Source organism: Ornithorhynchus anatinus, chromosome 2, assembly GCF_004115215.2.
Source record: "Ornithorhynchus anatinus isolate Pmale09 chromosome 2, mOrnAna1.pri.v4, whole genome shotgun sequence".
Classification (NCBI taxonomy): domain Eukaryota; kingdom Metazoa; phylum Chordata; class Mammalia; order Monotremata; family Ornithorhynchidae; genus Ornithorhynchus; species Ornithorhynchus anatinus.
The window spans coordinates 46,131,118-46,148,921 of record NC_041729.1 but is presented as its reverse complement, the minus strand read 5'-3'; the positions used below and the strand labels follow the sequence as shown (position 1 = coordinate 46,148,921).

The window sequence follows — 17,804 nt, the reverse complement described above, 5'->3', positions numbered from 1 at the left end:
GCTCTGCCACCTGCCTGCTGTTTGACCTTGGGCAAGTCACTTAACTTTTCTGGGCCTCACTATCCCCATCTGTAAAATAGGGATTCAGTATCTTTTTTTTGTTTGCTTTTTTTGTTGTTGTTAAGTGCTCACTATGTGCTAGGCACTGTTCTGAACGTTGGGGTAGATACAAGTTAATCAGGTTGGAGACAGTCTCTGTCCCACATAGGAATCACAGTCTTAATCTCCATTTTACAGATGAGGTGACTGAGGTAAAGAGAAGTGAAATGACTGCCCAAGGTCACAAGGCAGTCATCTCCCTCTCTTCTAGGCTATGAGCCCCATGTGGAACAGGGACTCTGTCCAGCTTTATTATCTTGTATCTACCCCAGTGCTTAGAACAGCACTTGGCATATTGTCAGCAGTTACCGAATACCACAATTATTTTTAATTTTGGCATGTAAGTTTATGATCTAATAGAGAAATTATCAAGACCTGGGCAGTCATCATCATTTGTTCCCTTCTCGAAGTGGGATCGTCTCCTTCTTGCACTAATCAGGAGCCAAGAGCCACCTTTCAAAGCAAATTCAAATCAAGATTCATGATCTTGCTCCCCTTATGCTCTCGTTGGCACATACTACCTCCCTCCTCCACCACTTTTGCATCCCTTCTTAGCAACTGGTCAAGATGGTTGCCTCACTGGAATTTTAGACGTGAGCTTGATTTGCCTTGATTTGTGTCATGGCTGCTGCCTTTGGTTGTTTTGTTTGCAGTTCATTCAGGAAACGTGATTCACATCCCATGCTTAGGCCTCACCAACTATCCAGCCAGATTAGCTCATACCACCCTGGACATTGACTGTGTGGACCGGTGGGAGACATTCACCTTCAGGGGGTTGACACCAAGGAGGTGGAGCCATTAGCATTTCCTCCTTAGGTTTTAACATGCCCATCCACCCAATACAGCCAGAAAGGAACCAGAGATGGACCTAAGATGACAGCTCCACAACTTGCTCCACACCAGCAGAAAGGGGAAAAGGAGGGGGAGCCGCTTAAGGGTCAGGGACCAGGCATAATTCCCAACTGTGAATTTTTTTTCCATGTTTTGTACACCTTTGCACACCGTAAGCACTTGATATTACTACCACTACTTACTACCGCCAACTGTGTCTACTGTTCACTCATGTATTATTCCCAGCTATTTGAAGAGTTTGCATACCATAGACACCTAATAAATACAATTAATAATATTGCTAGGCATTTTCCCTAAAGGCAATAGTTAAGCACTTACTCTGTGCTGAACACTATAGGAGGTGCCGGGGTAGGTATAATACAACCAGACACCGTCCCTGTCCTAAATGGACTCATGGCCTAAGGGGAAAGAAGAACAGATATTTAATCCTCATTTTTCAGGTGAGGAAACTGAGGCATGGAGAAGTGATTTTTCCCAGGGCACACAGCAGGCAAGTGGCAGAGCTAAGACTGAAATCCAGGTTTCCTGCCACTCGGATCCAAGATCCAGCTTCCAAGGTGAGAAACGATTTGTCCCAGGGCACACAGCAGGCAAGTGGCAGACTAAGACTGAAATCCAGGTTCCCTGCCACTCGGATCCAAGATCTAGCTTCCAAGGTGAGGTGGGTGGGCAATCTTGAAAGGGATTTTTGCTACTCTCAAAAGAGGCGTTTGCAGCAGGAAAGGTCAACTGTAGGCAGAGATGGTTTCTTGTAAGACTCTTGAAAGACTCTTGTGATGTCTTTCCCCAAGCGCTTAGTACTGTGCTCTGCACACAATAAGCACTCAATAAATACCATTGATTGATTGTTTTTATACTCTATGCCTAGAAAATTGTGGAGAGGGAAACTAGTGAATCCTGGAGAGGTATTTCCAACACCAACTACAAAGTCTGTCCATTGGGGATTGATTCATTCATTCATTCAATCGATCGTATTTATTGAGCACTTACTGTGTGCAGAACACTGTACTTAGCACTTGGACGAGTACAATACAACAATAAACATACACGTTTCCTGTCCACAATGAGCTTACAGTCTACACTGAGCCCCGGGGACAGAATCACAGGGTACCTGCCTTTCAAAACAATTAGTGAAAAATCAGACATTCTCTTGCTCCACTCTGCCTTAACAGAAATGGGTAATGCAATCACTTTTCAACAGTTAACAGTGTTCAGGAGCTCTGAGAAGCCAGAACTATAGTGTAAACAAAATTTCCCTTTCCCCGCTCCCTATTTTCTTTTGAGAGAGTCATTCGGTTCTGTTTCCCATTAATGAAATCATTTTACCCCTCAACTGCTCTAAAACATTTCATTTGTGCAAGGATATAAAGTGAAGCTCATAACGAGCTGAGCTGCCCCCAACCCTGATGGGGCCTCATATTGTAGAAACATGAACTGTGGACTCTGCTAGAATGAGAGGAATAGTCTAGGAAAAGGGCTTTATTCCAAAGAGTTACAAAACACAGTGAAGACTGTGGTCAGGAATGTTACATTTGCATCTGATGACTCAGAGAAAAGAAAATATTAACTGCAATTTAATTTACCAACAACAATAGACGGTCAAAGCTGATAATGTTAATAGCAAAAACTACATTCCATACAGAACAGCTTCTCTTTCTGAGAATTGGAAAAAAAAAACATTTGAGACAAACAGGGGCCATAATGCTTGAGATAGAAGAACACCCATCTTGCCAGATTGGGTTTCTCTGCTTCATTTCTCAGACGACCAGGAATCATATATCAGTTTTGCAGCGACTGTATCTTCCACAGCCATTCCTGAAACACACAAAGAAATCCAAGTCACCAGCAGCCAAATCCTGCCCATTCCCTGAGACAGATTGCAGAGCAGTGTCGTCATTAGACCCATCTCACAGCTCTGAGGACAGTTGTCTTCTGCCTGTAAGATGGCATTGCCAAAGGTGAGACTGCATCCATCCGTGAGCACGAACATCTTTGAGAATCTTTCAAACATTTGCCCACTTTATCCATGGAAACAATCGGGCACCTTTTCTCATTCGTTGGCAATCAGGGTGAGCAAGACTCTGAACCCACTAGTTAAGAGAGGAACAGCAGTATGGTGTAGACGATAGAGCACTGGCCTGGGAGTCTGCCGCTCTGCCGCTTGTCTGCTGTGTGACCTTGGGCAAGTCACTTCACTTCTCTATGCCTCAGTTTCCTCATCTGTAAAATGGGGATGCAACCAACATGATTTGTTTGCATCTACCCCAGCGATTAATACAGTGCCTGATGCACAGTAAGGGCTTAATAAATACCAGAATTATTATTATCATTACAAGCAGGATATACGCTTGAGTTGTTTTTATAGTACTGGAAGTGGTTTGTGCTGAGTCCTCCACATTTTCTCACCAAGTACCCGCCCCTTCCCCGGGCCCAGAGACAGGCACTTTGCACAACTGATAAGGAGAATGAGTGCAGCCTCAGTGCTACGCTTTCACCCATTTGGTTGGCCATTGTTGAACATTCTACTCAGGTTGGCAGAGGAAGGGTTAGGAAGGTAAAAAACTCACTGTGGGCAGGGAATATGTCTGTTCTACTGTTGAATTGTACTCTCCCAAGAGCTTAGTACCACGTCTGCACACAGTAAGCGCTCAGTAAATACCACTGATTGATTGACTGAAGGTCTTTTCCAATCCATCATGGAAACATGGGAAAAGTGAAAAAACCAAAAAGCAAAACTCCACAAAGAACAGCTATGACAACAAAAATACACAATTGGCCTTGGCGCAATTAGAGAGCAGGGGCATCCTCTAGACTGTAAGCTTGCCGTGGGCAGGGAATATGTCTGTTTATTGTTGTATTCGCCCAAGTGCTTAGTACAGTGCTCTGCACACAGTAAGCACTCAATAAATATTATTGAATAAATCAGAGCAGGGCATATTTGGGCAAAGGTGGACATTTCTGGGGGGAGGGTGACACACAGCCTTCTCAGGCTCCTTCCTGCAGGCAGATCTAGGAATTTGATATCAGACCTGCCTGTGAAGACATCCCCATCACCTTCTGCTTCAATAAAACCTCTCCAAAACAAGATTTCTCCACAGATTCAGTCTCTATGAGCCCACCTTCATCAGACTGTACAGCATGCCCCCAATGCTAGGATATCAACTCCACACCCAACCAGTCCATATACAGCAGCTGTCTCTGGGAGATCTACTCTCATCCTCACACTGTGCTCCAGCCAGAGTGGATACATATATGAACATGACACTTGCAGCTAGTGAAGGAACAGGGTGGGAAAAGCTAGAAGCTCACTCTCAGCACGGCACCAGCCAGGAAGTCAGGAGAGGGAGAACCCTGATTCCCCAAAAGTTCCTTTTTCTTTCGGTTGGTCCCCTGGAAGGAGATATGGAAGAGAGGAGGCTTAGTGCTCTCCTGTTTCCTGAAATCAGATTGTACATTATTGCGGAGTGGGACTTGCACGTTTGAAGTACAGAAATAGTCGGCAACCACTTGGGGATTGATAGCGGAGGAGCCAGTAAGAGGTGATGAAGAATGGGTAAAAGAAGAGAACAAATAAGAGAACAAATGTCCTCCATGTTAGCAGAGGAATCAGACTTCCCCAGAATCTCCTCTCCTTTCCTGGGCGAAGCTAGTGTAGGAACATTAAAGTCAAAAGAAAAAAAAAAGTATGCAGAGAATTTGTCTTCCTTGCTGCCTTTCTGCTGCTAAACCTGGGTCTCCCTGCTCTATGATATTCACCACCTCAGGACTCAGTCACTCAGACAACGCAGAATCATTTAGGTCAATAAAGAGCTCAAAAACTCCACTCTGAGTCATACTTCATTAGAGACAACAGGAAAATAATCCTAATAGAGATCAAGCCTGAAGAAGTCCTAGGAAACTGGGGGAAAGACTGAGGGCAGGAAGAAATTGCAGCAAGGAAACTGACCTAGCAACCTGAAAGTCCAGACCATAAAATGTACCCCTAAAAACAGTTTTCTCAGACAACCATTTATGGACTAAGATTTATTTCAGAGTCAAAAATCAAGAGCAGGATACTGTGGTAGATATTTGGGGTGAAGGTGTGGGAGTAGAAGGAGACTGGAAATGGTTGGGCTGGATCCAAAATTCCCACACCCAGCTGAGCTAAATTCCTTGAAAATGTATTTGTAATGATAGTAATAATAATAATAATTTTGGTATTTGTAAAGCACCTGCTATGTGGCAAGCACTGTACTAAGCACTGGGGTAGATCCAAAATAATCAGGTTGGTCACAATCCCTATCCCACATGAGACTTACAGTCTAGAGGAGAGGGAGAACAGGTATCTAAACCCCATCCCCTCCAAGACTGTAAGCTCACTTTGAGCAGGGAATGTGTCTGTTTATCTCTCCCAAGCACTTAGTAAAGTGTTCTGCACCCAGTAAGTGCTCAGTAAATACAATTGAAAGCATGAATGAATTTTACAGATGAGGAAACTGAGGGACAGAAAAGTTAAGGGATGTGTATCTTGAATGACTATAATGTGGGGAACATTTCCCCAAGGACTAACACTTAGAAATTAGGATCTGTTCCAGACATCTAGAAAAATACATCCTTTACCTGGAACTTTGCAATTCCTTTACTGCAAGGAATTACAGTTCCTTTACTGCTATGTTAAACATTGCTAAACTATTATTGAATCCTTGTTAAAGTAATTCCAAGCATATCATCACAACAATAAGTGAGAAATTATAATATAACTACGAGTCTTGGTGAGGGGCAGCAGACACAGAACTTGTTTTGACTTACTGGTCATTCATTTTTAGTGAAGAATTTATCCAATTCAGGTTAAAAATCACCCTTCATTTCTTTGTAAACACCTTATAGGAAGCTAACTCCTTCTGAGCACCGCTGCACATTTTTGAACTCTTTTCTCCCTCAGGGCCTTCTTCTTCGATCTTTTTTTATAATTTCATCTGCTTCCTTAAAAATTGATGCAAGGCTAGAACATTGCCTTCAACTGTCTTGGCATCTTGCAATGGACTGCCATAGTTAGGCCCAAGGCATCACCATTTCTAAAATAAGTTGTCTCCCCAGTTAATGAAAGATTCTGACAAAAGCTAGGTGCAGAACTTCTCCAAGATCCATTCCTCCTTATCAGCCCAGATGGGGAGGAAACAAGGAGGGATTAATTTGCCCATAGCACTCAGTTCTGGAGTTAGGGCAGTTAGGTTTTTGTGTAGAGTTAGGCATCCAACAGTATGGGTTGGTTGTATCTTGGAGTGGTTGTAACTGGGATATAATATCAGACAATACTGTCAATGGTTCCCCACAATATGTGTATTGTGGAATTGCTGAAATTTGTTACATACCTGTTCGTGAAAGCAGCCCCAGGGGTTGGGGGAGAGGGAAGTCTGAGCAGGGGGACCCTTCTACCGTGCCACTCTCCATCTGGCTCCAGGAAAAGGAATTTCTGGAGCTGCTTGAAGCAGACACAGCCCACAAGGCCACCAGTCCACCAGAGGGTCGCCCTACCCTGATTGGGAAGAAGGGCTCCAGTTCAAAGGGCCACATGGGCCCATGATCAGATGGATTTGGTGGACTTTGGAGTGACATGTTTGATTTGGAAGAATGCTCACAAGCACCTCTTTGCTGTTTGTTCTGGGTTTGCCCGTTTTCCAGATGACCACTCTTAACTCACGGCTTTATAGATAAAGGTAGGTGTGAAGCAGCCTTAAGTCCTAAAATCCCATTTCTCATTGGTTCTGCATTAAAATAGATGGGATCTCCGAACAGATTGGATCCGTTTGTAGATTGTATGCTCCTTGAGGGCAGGAATCATGTTTACCAACCCCACTGTACTCTCCGAAGTGCTCTGTATGGTGCTCTGCATACAGTAAGCATTTGATAAATACCTTTATTGGGAGACACATGGGATGATGGCAAGGGACAAAAAACAAGAGGGGCAATCACCCTTATTTCCTGTCAGGGTCAGATATCTGTCTGTGCCCCGTAAAATGAGCTCTCTATAGTTCCCTTGGCCCTTAAAGAGATGTTCTTGATCTGGGCATGGGCACTTTCTCTTCAAACCCCCATGGGATCATTTAACCACAAACAGAAAACAGATGACTTATGGGAAGCAGCATGGCATAGTGGATAAAGCACAGGCCTGGGAGTCAGAAAGTCATGGGTTCTAATCCTAGCTCAACCACTTGTGTGCTATGTGCCTTGGGAAAGTCACTTAACTTCTCTGTCCCTCAGTTACCTCGTCTGTAAAATGGGGATTAAGACTATGAGCCCCATGCGGGTACATTTGCCTGTACCCACCCCAGCGCTTAGTACAGTTATTATTATTATTAGCACTATAACCATCAGGGCTTCCAGAGTAAATCATTTCCATTTGCTAAATAAATAAATAAAATATCCTAACAGATGTGGCCCAAGGTTGGCAACTCTTACCCAGAGACTTGAACACTGTGGTTTTCTCGCACTGGGCTGGTTTCATTCCTCTCACTACTTCGCCCAGCTCGGCAAAGATCTCCACCTAAAAAGCAAGCACACATTGGTCTGGTCAGGGCAGCACTGGGTTCACGGGAGCAGGAGCCTGAGAAGTAGTGTGGCCTAGTGGAAAGAGCCCTGGCCTGGGAGCCACAGGATCTGGGTTCTAATCCCAGCTCTGCCACATACCTGCTGCATGACTTAGAGCAAATCACAACTTCTCTGTGCCTCAGTTCCCTCATCTGCAAAATGGAGATTTAACACCTGTTTTCTCTCCATCTTAGACTGTGAGCCCCACGTAGGACCCGATTATCATGCATCTATCTACCCCAGCGCTTAGTAAGGTGCTTGGCACACAGTAAGTGCTTAACAAAACCAGCATTATTATAATTATTGGAGCTTGATCCAGTGGCTGAAAAGGAAAGTTGAGAGCTTCCTGAGTTGGGAGCTTCATGCTAAAATCCCACCATGGGTTGGCACTGAAATTCCACCTAGCTGAATGTTCAGCTGGTGAGAATTCCCTGCTAAGTCATCCCTGGTGGTGGAAAGGGGCAGGAATCCACGAGACGATCACACTGAGCATTAAGGGGTGTGTTTGTGGGTGGGGGGAGGTGAGCTCGAATTGTCCATACACCTTGTATATAGAACCAAAGAACATTAAGGTTTGAGAGACAACCACATACAACCCACTGTGGTCTGTGAAGATGAAATTCTCTTCTGCTTTTAAAGATGTTCAGAAAGAGCTTCCTTAAATCCCCCTGGGGCTCATGGCTCACCATCAGAGTTCATTTTTCATTTGGCAGTTTTATTTCTTTTCATTCTACTCCTACTGCAGGTAGAGGATGGCTCACCGTCGGCAGTACAAACCCTTTAAATACATGGCTGTACATATGGAGTCAAATATTTTACTACATTTAATATAACATGTAATCAATATGTATAAATGTAGGGTTAAGTATTTCAAAGAGATGTCCTGAGGGTGGTGGGCGATTCTCCCTCTGTCTCGGTATATGCGGTCGTAGATCGTTTGGAAAACGTAGCTCAGCCTTCCCTTCTCCAAGCTAAAAAAAAATTAATTCCCTTTCAATCTTCCTCAGGCAGTAATCCATCAATCGTGGGATCATTCGTTGTGCTGCTTTGAGGGGAAGTGGATTCCAATGGCTCAGAGCCTCAGACGGGACCCTGGGGATCTTTGGACTACAGCCTCTGAGGCTAGGAAAATGAAATCCTGGGGCCCAGCCCACACTCTCCTAGTGAGTAGGAAGGGATGGGAACTTGGGGAATTGGAATAAAGCTCAAGGAGCCCCGCAAGCTGGGGAGGGAGGTCCAAATGCTAAAAATTAAAGTCCCTGCAACAGGCCCAAGTACTTAGAACAGTGCTTGGCACATAGTAAATGCTTAACAAGTACCATAATCATCATCACAATATTATATAAAAATAAGTGTCAGTTCAAGGAAGCCCTGGAGATTGTAGTCAGCAAACAAGCCCTGGCAATAGCCCACAGTCCTTTGGGAAAAAGCAGTTAGGATCATCAAACTCCTAAATAATAAACCAAAGACTATGCAGAATACAAAAGTACTCAACAAAGCAGCCAGAAAGCAAGGCTCACCCCAGACAATATGACATCTCCTGACTCCTTCAGAGCCGCTTCCCGGGAATCCACATACAGCACGGCCTTCTTCATGACCTCATCATCCAGTTCCCTCCAGTCAGGCCTGCTGGCTCCTACAGCTGAGGAAAGCAAACAGGAATGTTCTTTAAAAGCAAAACAAGAGAGATACTTCAAAGTTAATTTGGTAACCAAAAGCATAATCGACCAGGCAGCTCCAGCAATGCGTGGGGTAAGACTTTGGCAAAGGCTCAGCCTCTGTGTTTGCCTCGTGGCCTGACATGAGGAAGAAAGACCAATGTCCTGGTTGAAGAGTAACTCCCCGTTCCCACAGTTTATCCACAGATCTCCCACAGAAAGCATCCACCCACTGAGCAGCCCCCTAGAGAACAGCCCGGGGCAAAGCCCCCCAGGACCGAGACAGAAAAAACTCCTTTTTGGCCAGTTCCTCCCTCCCATGAGCAGCAGGGTAAGAGGTGTAAGGGTGGTCTGGCTCATCAAAGCATTTCATTGCTGATATATCCTCCTACCTTTGCTTCCCCAAACACCTCTATGCTTCTCAAATTCTCCACATGTTCTCTTTCCTGCTGTTCCCACCATTCCTAGATTTTGTTAACATATATAATAATGTTGGTATTTGTTAAGCGCTTACTATGTGCCGAGCACTGTTCTAAGCGCTGGGGTAGACACAGGGGAATCAGGTCGTCCCACGTGGGGCTCACAGTCTTAATCCCCATTTTACAGATGAGGGAACTGAGGCACCGAGAAGTTAAGTGACTTGCCCAAAGTCACACAGCTGGCAAGTGGCAGAGCCGGGGTTCGAACCCATGACCTCTGACTCCAAAGCCCGTGCTCTTTCCAGTGAGCCACGCTGCTTCTCTATATGTGAATACATGTGTATATATGTATATATGTGTGTATATGTGTATGTGCATATATATGTGTGTGTGTGCAGCATGGCTTAGTGGAAAGAGCACAGGCTTGGGAGTCAGAGGTCGTGGGTTCTAATCCCGACTCCGCCACTTGTCTGCTGTGTGACCTTCTGCAAGTCACTTACCTTCTCTGGGCCTCAGTTACCACATCTGTAAAAATGGGGATTAAAAAATGTGAGCCCCAAGTGGGACAATCTGATTACCCTGCATCTACCCCAGCACTTAGAACAGGGCTCTGCACATAGTAAGTGCTTAACAAATACCATTATTATTATTATTATATTCTTATGTACTTCTACAAGTTAAAAGCTACAGCTACAGTCTGGAGCTCTTTGGCTCAGAGGTTTTACAAAAAAAAAAACCCCAATAAGTAAAGAAGCCACGGGGAAAACTCTGTGTCTCTCAGAGAGCCCAGATGAACATTATTGCGAACAACAGAGTGAAAACTCTCCAGAGTTGAAAGTGGTTATTCAGGTGGGCTGGGAGAGAGCAGAGGAAGAAGAGAGAAAAGGAGCTGGAGAGGGAGAGCGTGCCTTTGGCTGTGTCCCAGACTGGTCTCTGACAGTGAGGACTCCATACTGTGATTTAGCGCCACTACCCAACTCTGTAAGGAAAGAATGATGAGGATATTGTTAATGAAGTGCTTATTCACTTCATCAAGATGTCAGAGTGAGGAGTAGGAAGGAGCTTTAGAGGAAATCAGGCCAGCAGAGTGCTATCTTGGAGGCAGTCCTTTAAGGGCAGCATGGTCATTAGAGAAGCAGCACGGTCTAGTGGAAAGAGAACAGGCTTGGGAATCAGAGGACCTGGGTTCTGATCCTAGCTCTACCACTTGCCTGCTTTGTGACCTTGGGCAAATCACTTCACTTCTCTGTACTTCAGTTTCCTCATCTGTAAAATGGGAATTTCAATGCTCGTTCACCCTATCCTTTCGACGGTGGGACAGAGACTGTTTCCGACCTGATGATCTTGTATAATAATTGTGAAATCTGCTAAGTGCTTACTATGTGCCGGGTTAAACGCTGGGGTAGATACAAGCAAATGGGGTTAAATGACTTGCCCAAGGTCACACAGCAGACCAGTGGCAGGGTCATGATTAGAACTCAGGTCCTTCTGATTCACAGGCCTATGCTCTAGCCACTAAACCATGCTACTTACTCCAGCCCTTACTTCAATGTCTGGCACAAAAGAAGCACTTAAAAAAATGTCCCAATTATTATTATTATTATTAGCAGCGATTTGGCAGACCTGCTAATCTATTTCACCCTAATGCTAAAATGAGTCTAATCCAAGACTGAGAACTCTTGGTAGCCACAGAGAGAATACAGAAATTGCTTGTTAGCCACAGAGAGAATTCAGAAATTGCTTGTCTGTGGCTAGTAAAGGTCAAGATTGGGGGCACGATAGGCTAACTCACCATTAATGTGTGCACCCGGCTTCACCCAGTCACCAAATAGAATGGGCTCCGTAGCCATAGTGACCGTGATGATCACATCAGCGTCCATCACAGCCTCCTGGACTGATGAGCAAACTCGCACTTCTCCTTTCACAGTCTGGGCAAACTTCTCAGCGTTCTTCTTGGTGCGATTCCATATCCTCACCTTCCCGGCCAGGGTGGAATCAGATACAAAGACACGTGACCCAGTTGTTCAACACTGGGGAGTGAAGGGCGGGGCGGGGGGGGGGGGGGGGAAGGGAAGGGAAAAACGTCTTGACAGCGACCCAAATGTTAAGGATAAAGTAGCGGAGGAAAAAACAACCAAATGATTGGGGCTGCAGAGAACTGATGTAGGTTGTGGAATAAAATAGGAGAAAGAAAATTGGATGCATTTTCCCCTCCAAAACCAGGTCAATTAATCGATCGATGGTGTTGATGGAATAGGCTATTGAGAGCTTACTCTGTGTCAGGCACTGTAATAAACGCCTGGACAGTACAATACAATAGAGAAGCAACATAGCCTAGTGGAAAGAGCACAAGACTGGGAGTCAGAGGACCTAGGTTCTAATCCTGACTCCTCCACTTGCCTCCTATGTACCCTTGGACGAGTCACTTAACTCCTCTGTGCCTCAGTTCCCTCATCTGCAAAATGAGGATTCAGTAACTTTCCTCCCTCCTACTTAGGCTGTGAGCCCCATGTGGGACCACTTTATCCCAACATTTAGTACATCATTTGACACATAGTAAGCACTTAAATATCCAAATATCATTATTATAGTTGGTAGACACGATCCCTGCTCTCGAGGATCTTACAATCTTTTGGCAGGGAAAGACATTAAAATAAATTACAGAGAGGAGAAGCCAGGGAATTTTGAAATCCCTCTCCCTCACAGTTTAGACTATAAGCTAATTGTGGGCAGGGAACATGACTACCAACTCTGTTGCACTGTGCTCTCCCAAACGCTTAGGACAGTGCTCTGCACATAGTAAGCACTCAAAAAATACCATTGACTGATTGACCGATGGTAGGGAATGGAGGAAAACCACTAAACCAGAGTGTTTCCCTTTTACCCGACTCACGATAATCCACTGATCCAGCTTAAGTTTGAGCCGCCGACAGAGAACCAGCTCCCACTGTCATCCCCCCAAGATTACCTCTTTAAAAGAAAATTGCTCCATGAAGACCTCATAATGACTGTAGGCCTGAACACCAGCTCCGATAATGCAAAGCACTTCACTGCACGGAGGTTTTAAATACTGTTGGAGGGGGAAAAGAAAGGAAAAACTACCAAAATAAAGCACAAAAGAATAGACAGTACCCTTCCTGACGCAACCTAATAGTGCCGGAGGAAAGAACCTTCATAAAAGCAGACCTTACTCCACAAGTAATCAGAATATCAAGCAACCCACCATTAATACCCATGGAATCAGTCTGCAAGTTTCAGCCGAGAGACCCTAGGGCTGAACACTGAATCCAGTCCCAGTGTATTCACTCATTAAAATATTGCCTGCCATTAAAATATTGCCTGCCATTGCGCTTCAGATTTTATCAGGGACGTGAATACCCAGGAGGCTTGTGGGCAATCACTTGTGAATCTCAATACTGATGGGTGGCCGGTTTTAGTACATCAAGGAGTAAGCAGAGCAAACTCCCCTTGAAACTTTCTTCTTTGTACCGAAAGGACTCTCCTACTCACTTCTAGATGATTTGGGACCAGATGGAATGAATACCCAGTTAACAAAGTTGCCGTGATCTGCTGCTTTTATTCTTGTATTCGATTACCAGGCCCGGTGCCCAGATGAATGTCCCAGTTCTGTTCCCCACAAAATAACTCCTGAACATACGTGCAAAATGCATTCTCTTCCCCCTCCTTTCCCTAGATTTTGCTCTCTCCTGCCACACCCCCTTGGCTCTTGAACGTCCTTTGTTCCGCCTCAGTGTGCGCTTCTCTGACCCCGGGCCTACTGTCACCAGTCTAGCCATTTTACATGTGTAAATGCCACTGCTTCAGCCAATGCCTCAGTTGTTTAACCCGAGACCCCAGACCCAGCAGGGGAGGTGGGAAAGGGGCCCCCCTCCCCTTCTTTTCCTGCTCCATATACATTGTCATGGCTGAGAATCTCCCCGGACTGTCCCTCTGACACCCAGGACCCAGACCTACCTTGGTGGCAATGGCCGACACAGCAGCAGTCCGTTTGGCCGTGATGACGTTTCCATCCATGACCTTTAAAAGGAAGGCACTGAAGGTAGTGAGGAGCCACCCGGGGCCCACATCGGTATATCTGCAACTCCACCCAGGGCATCAACAACAAGAGAGTGTGAGGGGTTGCTTGCCCTAACGCCTCCTCAACATCCTGCAAGCCTCCCCCTGCTTCATCGGGAGAGCGGCAGGACATCCTGGGAATGAGACAGAAGAATGTCTTTTCTGAGCCCCATTACTCCAAAATGTTGGCCCAGGAGAAGGGGGAGGAAGATTTAAAATTGGACTTTTGTTTTTCAAACGCCCCCCCCCACACCCCAGTTCTTGACCAATGCCAGGAATCCTGCATGCCTTCAAGAACAGGATATTTTATTTCTGTTGCATGCTCTCAAGGACTTGGGGGGTAAAGGGGATGGAGAGAGAGAGAGAAAAGACAGAGAAAGAGAGAAAAAAAGAGAGACTTATTCATGGCCTTTTAGAAAAAGCACAGGCCTGGAAGTCAGAGGACCTGGATTCTAATCCCAGCTCTGCCAGATAACAATAATAATAATAATAATGATAGTGCTTACTGTGTACTGTTCTAAGCACTGGGGTAGATACAAGCAAATTGGGTTGGACAGAGTCCCTGACCCACACAGGGCTCACCGTCTTAATCCCCATTTTGCAGATGAGGGAACCGAGGCGCACAGAAGTTAAGTGATTTAAGCAGACGCGGCAGAACCGGGATTGGAACCCAGGTCCTTTTGACTCCCAGACCCGTGCTTTGTCCACTAGGCCACGACGTCTACCGCGTGATCTCGAGCGAGTCACTTAACTTCTCTGTGACTCAATCACCTCATCTATAAAATGGGGATTAAATCCTCCTCCCTCGAATTTAGACCGCGAGCCCCATGCGGGACAGGGACCGTGTCCAAACGGATTAACTTCTGTTTATCCCAGTGCTCAGAACAATGCTTGGCACATAGTAACTGCTTAATAAGCACCAGAATTAGAGAAAGAGAGAAAAAGGGGACTCAGTAGGTGCTCAGTAAACGTTGAACATGATGCTGATTCCGATGAGGAGGAGCAGGAGGAGGAGGAGGATCTCTTAGGGTGAAGGACGGTTTCAGGGGGGGACCTTAGTTTAGCTATGACCTGGAGATCACCTCCTGTCCCCGTTGTCCAAAGGGGAGCGATTTGGGGCAGGATTGGGCGCGAGGGGGGGGTCCTACGTGTCCCCTAGTTGGTCCTGTCCCTGGGTCGGGGCCCCTGTGGCTATCGGGGACCCCCACCCCGCACACACACACGGCAGGGTCACGGCAGGGTCACGGCAGGGTCACGGCAGGGTCACGGCAGGGTGGCTCACCGCCAGCAGGGACCCATCGCGGGGGTCGAAGAGCATCACGGTGGCCTGGTGCGAGGGGGCTGCGGAGCCGGGGCTGCGGCCCTCGTAGAAGGTCACCAGCTTGGTAGTCAGCGCGTCCTCGGCCTCGCTGTAGGCGGGCATCACCCCCAGGAAGCTGCAGGGAGAGCGGGTCAGGAGGGCCGCCCACCCGGGACAACGCTCCCCCCCCCACCCCCGGCAACACGCCTTCAGCTCTGGACTCGCCCCGCACCGCCCCCTCCCATCTCCCCGAGCCCCCTCCCACCCTGCCCTCTCCCCTCTGCCCTAGCCCCCCTTCCCTTCTCCCCTAACCCCCACACTCCCTCCCCTCTGCCCTAGCCCCCTCCCCTTTCCTTTTGCCTTAGCCCCCCACCACCTGCCCTTCTGCCCTAGCCCCCCAACCCCGCTCCTCGGCCCTAGCCCCCTCCCCTCTGCCCTAGCCCCCCTCCTCTTCTTTTGCCTTAGCCCCCCACCCCCAACCCTTTGCCCTAGTCCCCCTCCCCTCTGTGCTAGCCCCCCATCCCCTCCCTTTTCCTTTCGCCCTAACCCCCCGCCACCTGCTCCTCAGCCCTAGCCCCCCGCCCCCCTGCCCTCGCCCTCCACCCCCTCCCCTTTGCCCTAGCCCCCCTCCTCTCTGTGCTAGCCTCCCACCCCCTCCCCTCTGCCCTAGCCCCCTCCCCTTTCCTTTTACCCTAACCCCCCGCCACCTGCTCCTCTGCCCTAGCCCCCCACCCTCCTGCCCTAGCCCTCCGCCCCCTCCCCTCTGTCCTAGCCCTCTGTCCCCTCCTCTGCCCTAACCCCCCCCACCCCCTGCCCTAGCCCTCCGCCCCCTCCCCTCTGTCCTAGCCCTCTGTCCCCTCCTCTGCCCTAACCCCCCCACCCCCTGCCCTAGCCCTCCATCCCGTCCCCTTTCCTTTTGCCCTAACCACCCACCACCTGCCCCTCTGCCCTAGCCCCCCACCCGCCTGCCCTAGCCCTCCGCCCCCTCCCCTCTGTCCTAGCCCTCTGTCCCCTCCTCTGCCCTAACCCCCCCACCCCCTGCCCTAGCCCTCCATCCCGTCCCCTTTCCTTTTGCCCTAACCACCCACCACCTGCCCCTCTGCCCTAGCCCTCTCCCCATTCCTTTGGCCCTGGTCCCCCGCCCCTTCCCCTTTGCCCTAGCCGCTTACCCCCTCCCCTCCGCCCTAGCCCCCACCCCTCTGCCCTAACCCCATGACACTTGCCCCTCTGCCCTAGTCCCCTGCCACCTCCCCTTTGCCCTAGCCCCCCACCTCTTGCCCCTCTGCCCTAGCCCCCTGCCACTTGCCCTCCTGCCCTAGCCCTCCACGCCCTCCCCTTTCTTCTTGCCCTAGCCCTCCACCCCCTCCCCTTTCCTTTCGCCTTAGCCCCCCCCCCCGCCCCCTCCCCTCCGCCCCAGCCCCCCGGCTCACCCTTGGTGCGGGGGCACGGGCAGCACGGTGCGCAGAGGCTGCACGACCCCGCCGCGGGGCCCGCGGGAGAAGTTGGCCAGGGCCGACTCGAGCGGCGCCAGCAGCAGGCTGCACCCGCCCAGGTGGCGGGACACCTCCCCGGGACCCAGGAAAGCCGGGCCCCCGCTCATCCTCACCGCCGGCCACACACCCACCTGCCCACCCGCCGACCCGCACCCCCGCCCTCCTCCTCCTCTCCTCTCCTCTCCTCTCCTTTTCCCTCCTTCCCTGCCCAGCGCCTCCTCGCCTTCCTCGCCGGCTCGCGGGGCCCCGTGTGGTGGTCGCCCGGCTGGGCTGCTCCCTGGCCACGCCTCCAGCCTCTCTAGGCCCCCGCCCCCCGCCCCGCCCCTTGCCCAGCCCCCTGCCCAGCCCCCTGCCCGGTGCTGCCCGGTGCTGCCCACTGCGGCCCAGTGCTGCCCAGTGCTGCCCAGTGCTGCCCACTGCAGCCTAGTGCTGCTCATGCTGCCCAGTGCTGCCCAGTGCTGCCCACTGCGGCCTAGTGCCGCCCAGTGCTGCCCACTGTGGCCTAGTGCTGCCCAGTGCTGCCCACTGCGGCCTAGTGCCGCCCAGTGCCGCCCAGTGCTGCCCACTGTGGCCTAGTGCTGCCCAGTGCTGCCCACTGTGGCCTAGTGCTGCCCAGTGCTGCCCACTGCAGCCTAATGCTGTCCAGTGCTGCCCAGTGCTGCCCAGTGCTGCCCACTGCAGCCTAGTGCTGCTCATGCTGCCCAGTGCTGCCCACTGCGGCCTAGTGCCGCCCAGTGCTGCCCACTGTGGCCTAGTGCTGCCCAGTGCTGCCCACTGTGGCCTAGTGCTGCCCAGTGCTGCCCACTGCAGCCTAATGCTGTCCAGTGCTGCCCAGTGCTGCCCAGTGCTGCCCACTGCAGCCTAGTGCTGCTCATGCTGCCCAGTGCTGCCCGGTGCTGCCCACTGCGGCCCAGTGCCGCCCAGTGCCGCCCAGTGCTGCCCACTGCAGCCTAATGCTGCTCAGCGCTGCCCAGTGCCGCCCACTGTGGCCCAGCGCAGCCCAGCCCGGCCCAGTGCGGCCCAGTGCGGGGGGATGGAGGAGGGAGAGGAGGGGAGAAGGAAGAGAGAGACGGTGGTCCAACCCCAACCTCTTCAAAGCCCTCCTGAGAGCTCACCTCGTCCAGGAGGCCTTCCCACACTGAGCCCTCCTTTTCTCTCTGTCCCTCCTCCCCATTTGCCCGACTCCCTTCCTCAGCTGTACCCCCTTCCCCTCCCCACAGCACTTGTGCTCAGTTCTATATATTATTTATTGCTCTATTTATTGTATTAATGATGTGCATATGTCTATGATTCTGTTTATCTCGATGGTATTGTTACCTGACTACTTGTTTTGTGGTCT

General features: G+C 49.4%; 1 protein-coding gene across 1 annotated transcript; it reads right to left on the bottom strand.

Moving 5' to 3' along the window:
- Positions 1 to 2,403: 2,403 nt before the first annotated feature.
- CRYM (crystallin mu) lies at positions 2,404 to 16,610 on the bottom strand. The gene is made up of 8 exons (XM_029058567.2): positions 16,403 to 16,610; positions 14,955 to 15,108; positions 13,571 to 13,633; positions 12,564 to 12,665; positions 11,388 to 11,571; positions 9,039 to 9,160; positions 7,390 to 7,474; positions 2,404 to 2,766 (listed from the first exon to the last, which is right to left on the bottom strand). The coding sequence occupies exons 1-8, from the start codon at positions 16,570 to 16,572 to the stop codon at positions 2,702 to 2,704; spliced, it is 945 nt and encodes a 314-aa protein (XP_028914400.1). The 5' UTR covers positions 16,573 to 16,610; the 3' UTR covers positions 2,404 to 2,701.
- Between the last annotated feature and the right edge of the window lie 1,194 nt (positions 16,611 to 17,804).

What these genes read in the sequence shown, in the direction of transcription:
- CRYM (XM_029058567.2), bottom strand. Translation starts at nt 16,572, where the DNA reads ATGAGCGGGGGCCCGGCTTTCCTGGGTCCCGGGGAGGTGTCCCGCCAC. An exon ending in TGTCGGCCATTGCCACCAAG is followed by an intron (nt 12,666 to 13,570) that starts GTAGGTCTGGGT and finishes CCCCTCCAACAG; the next exon opens with TATTTAAAACCTCCGTGCAG. An exon ending in GAGATGTCATATTGTCTGGG is followed by an intron (nt 7,475 to 9,038) that starts GTGAGCCTTGCT and finishes CTTGCTTTTTAG; the next exon opens with GTGGAGATCTTTGCCGAGCT.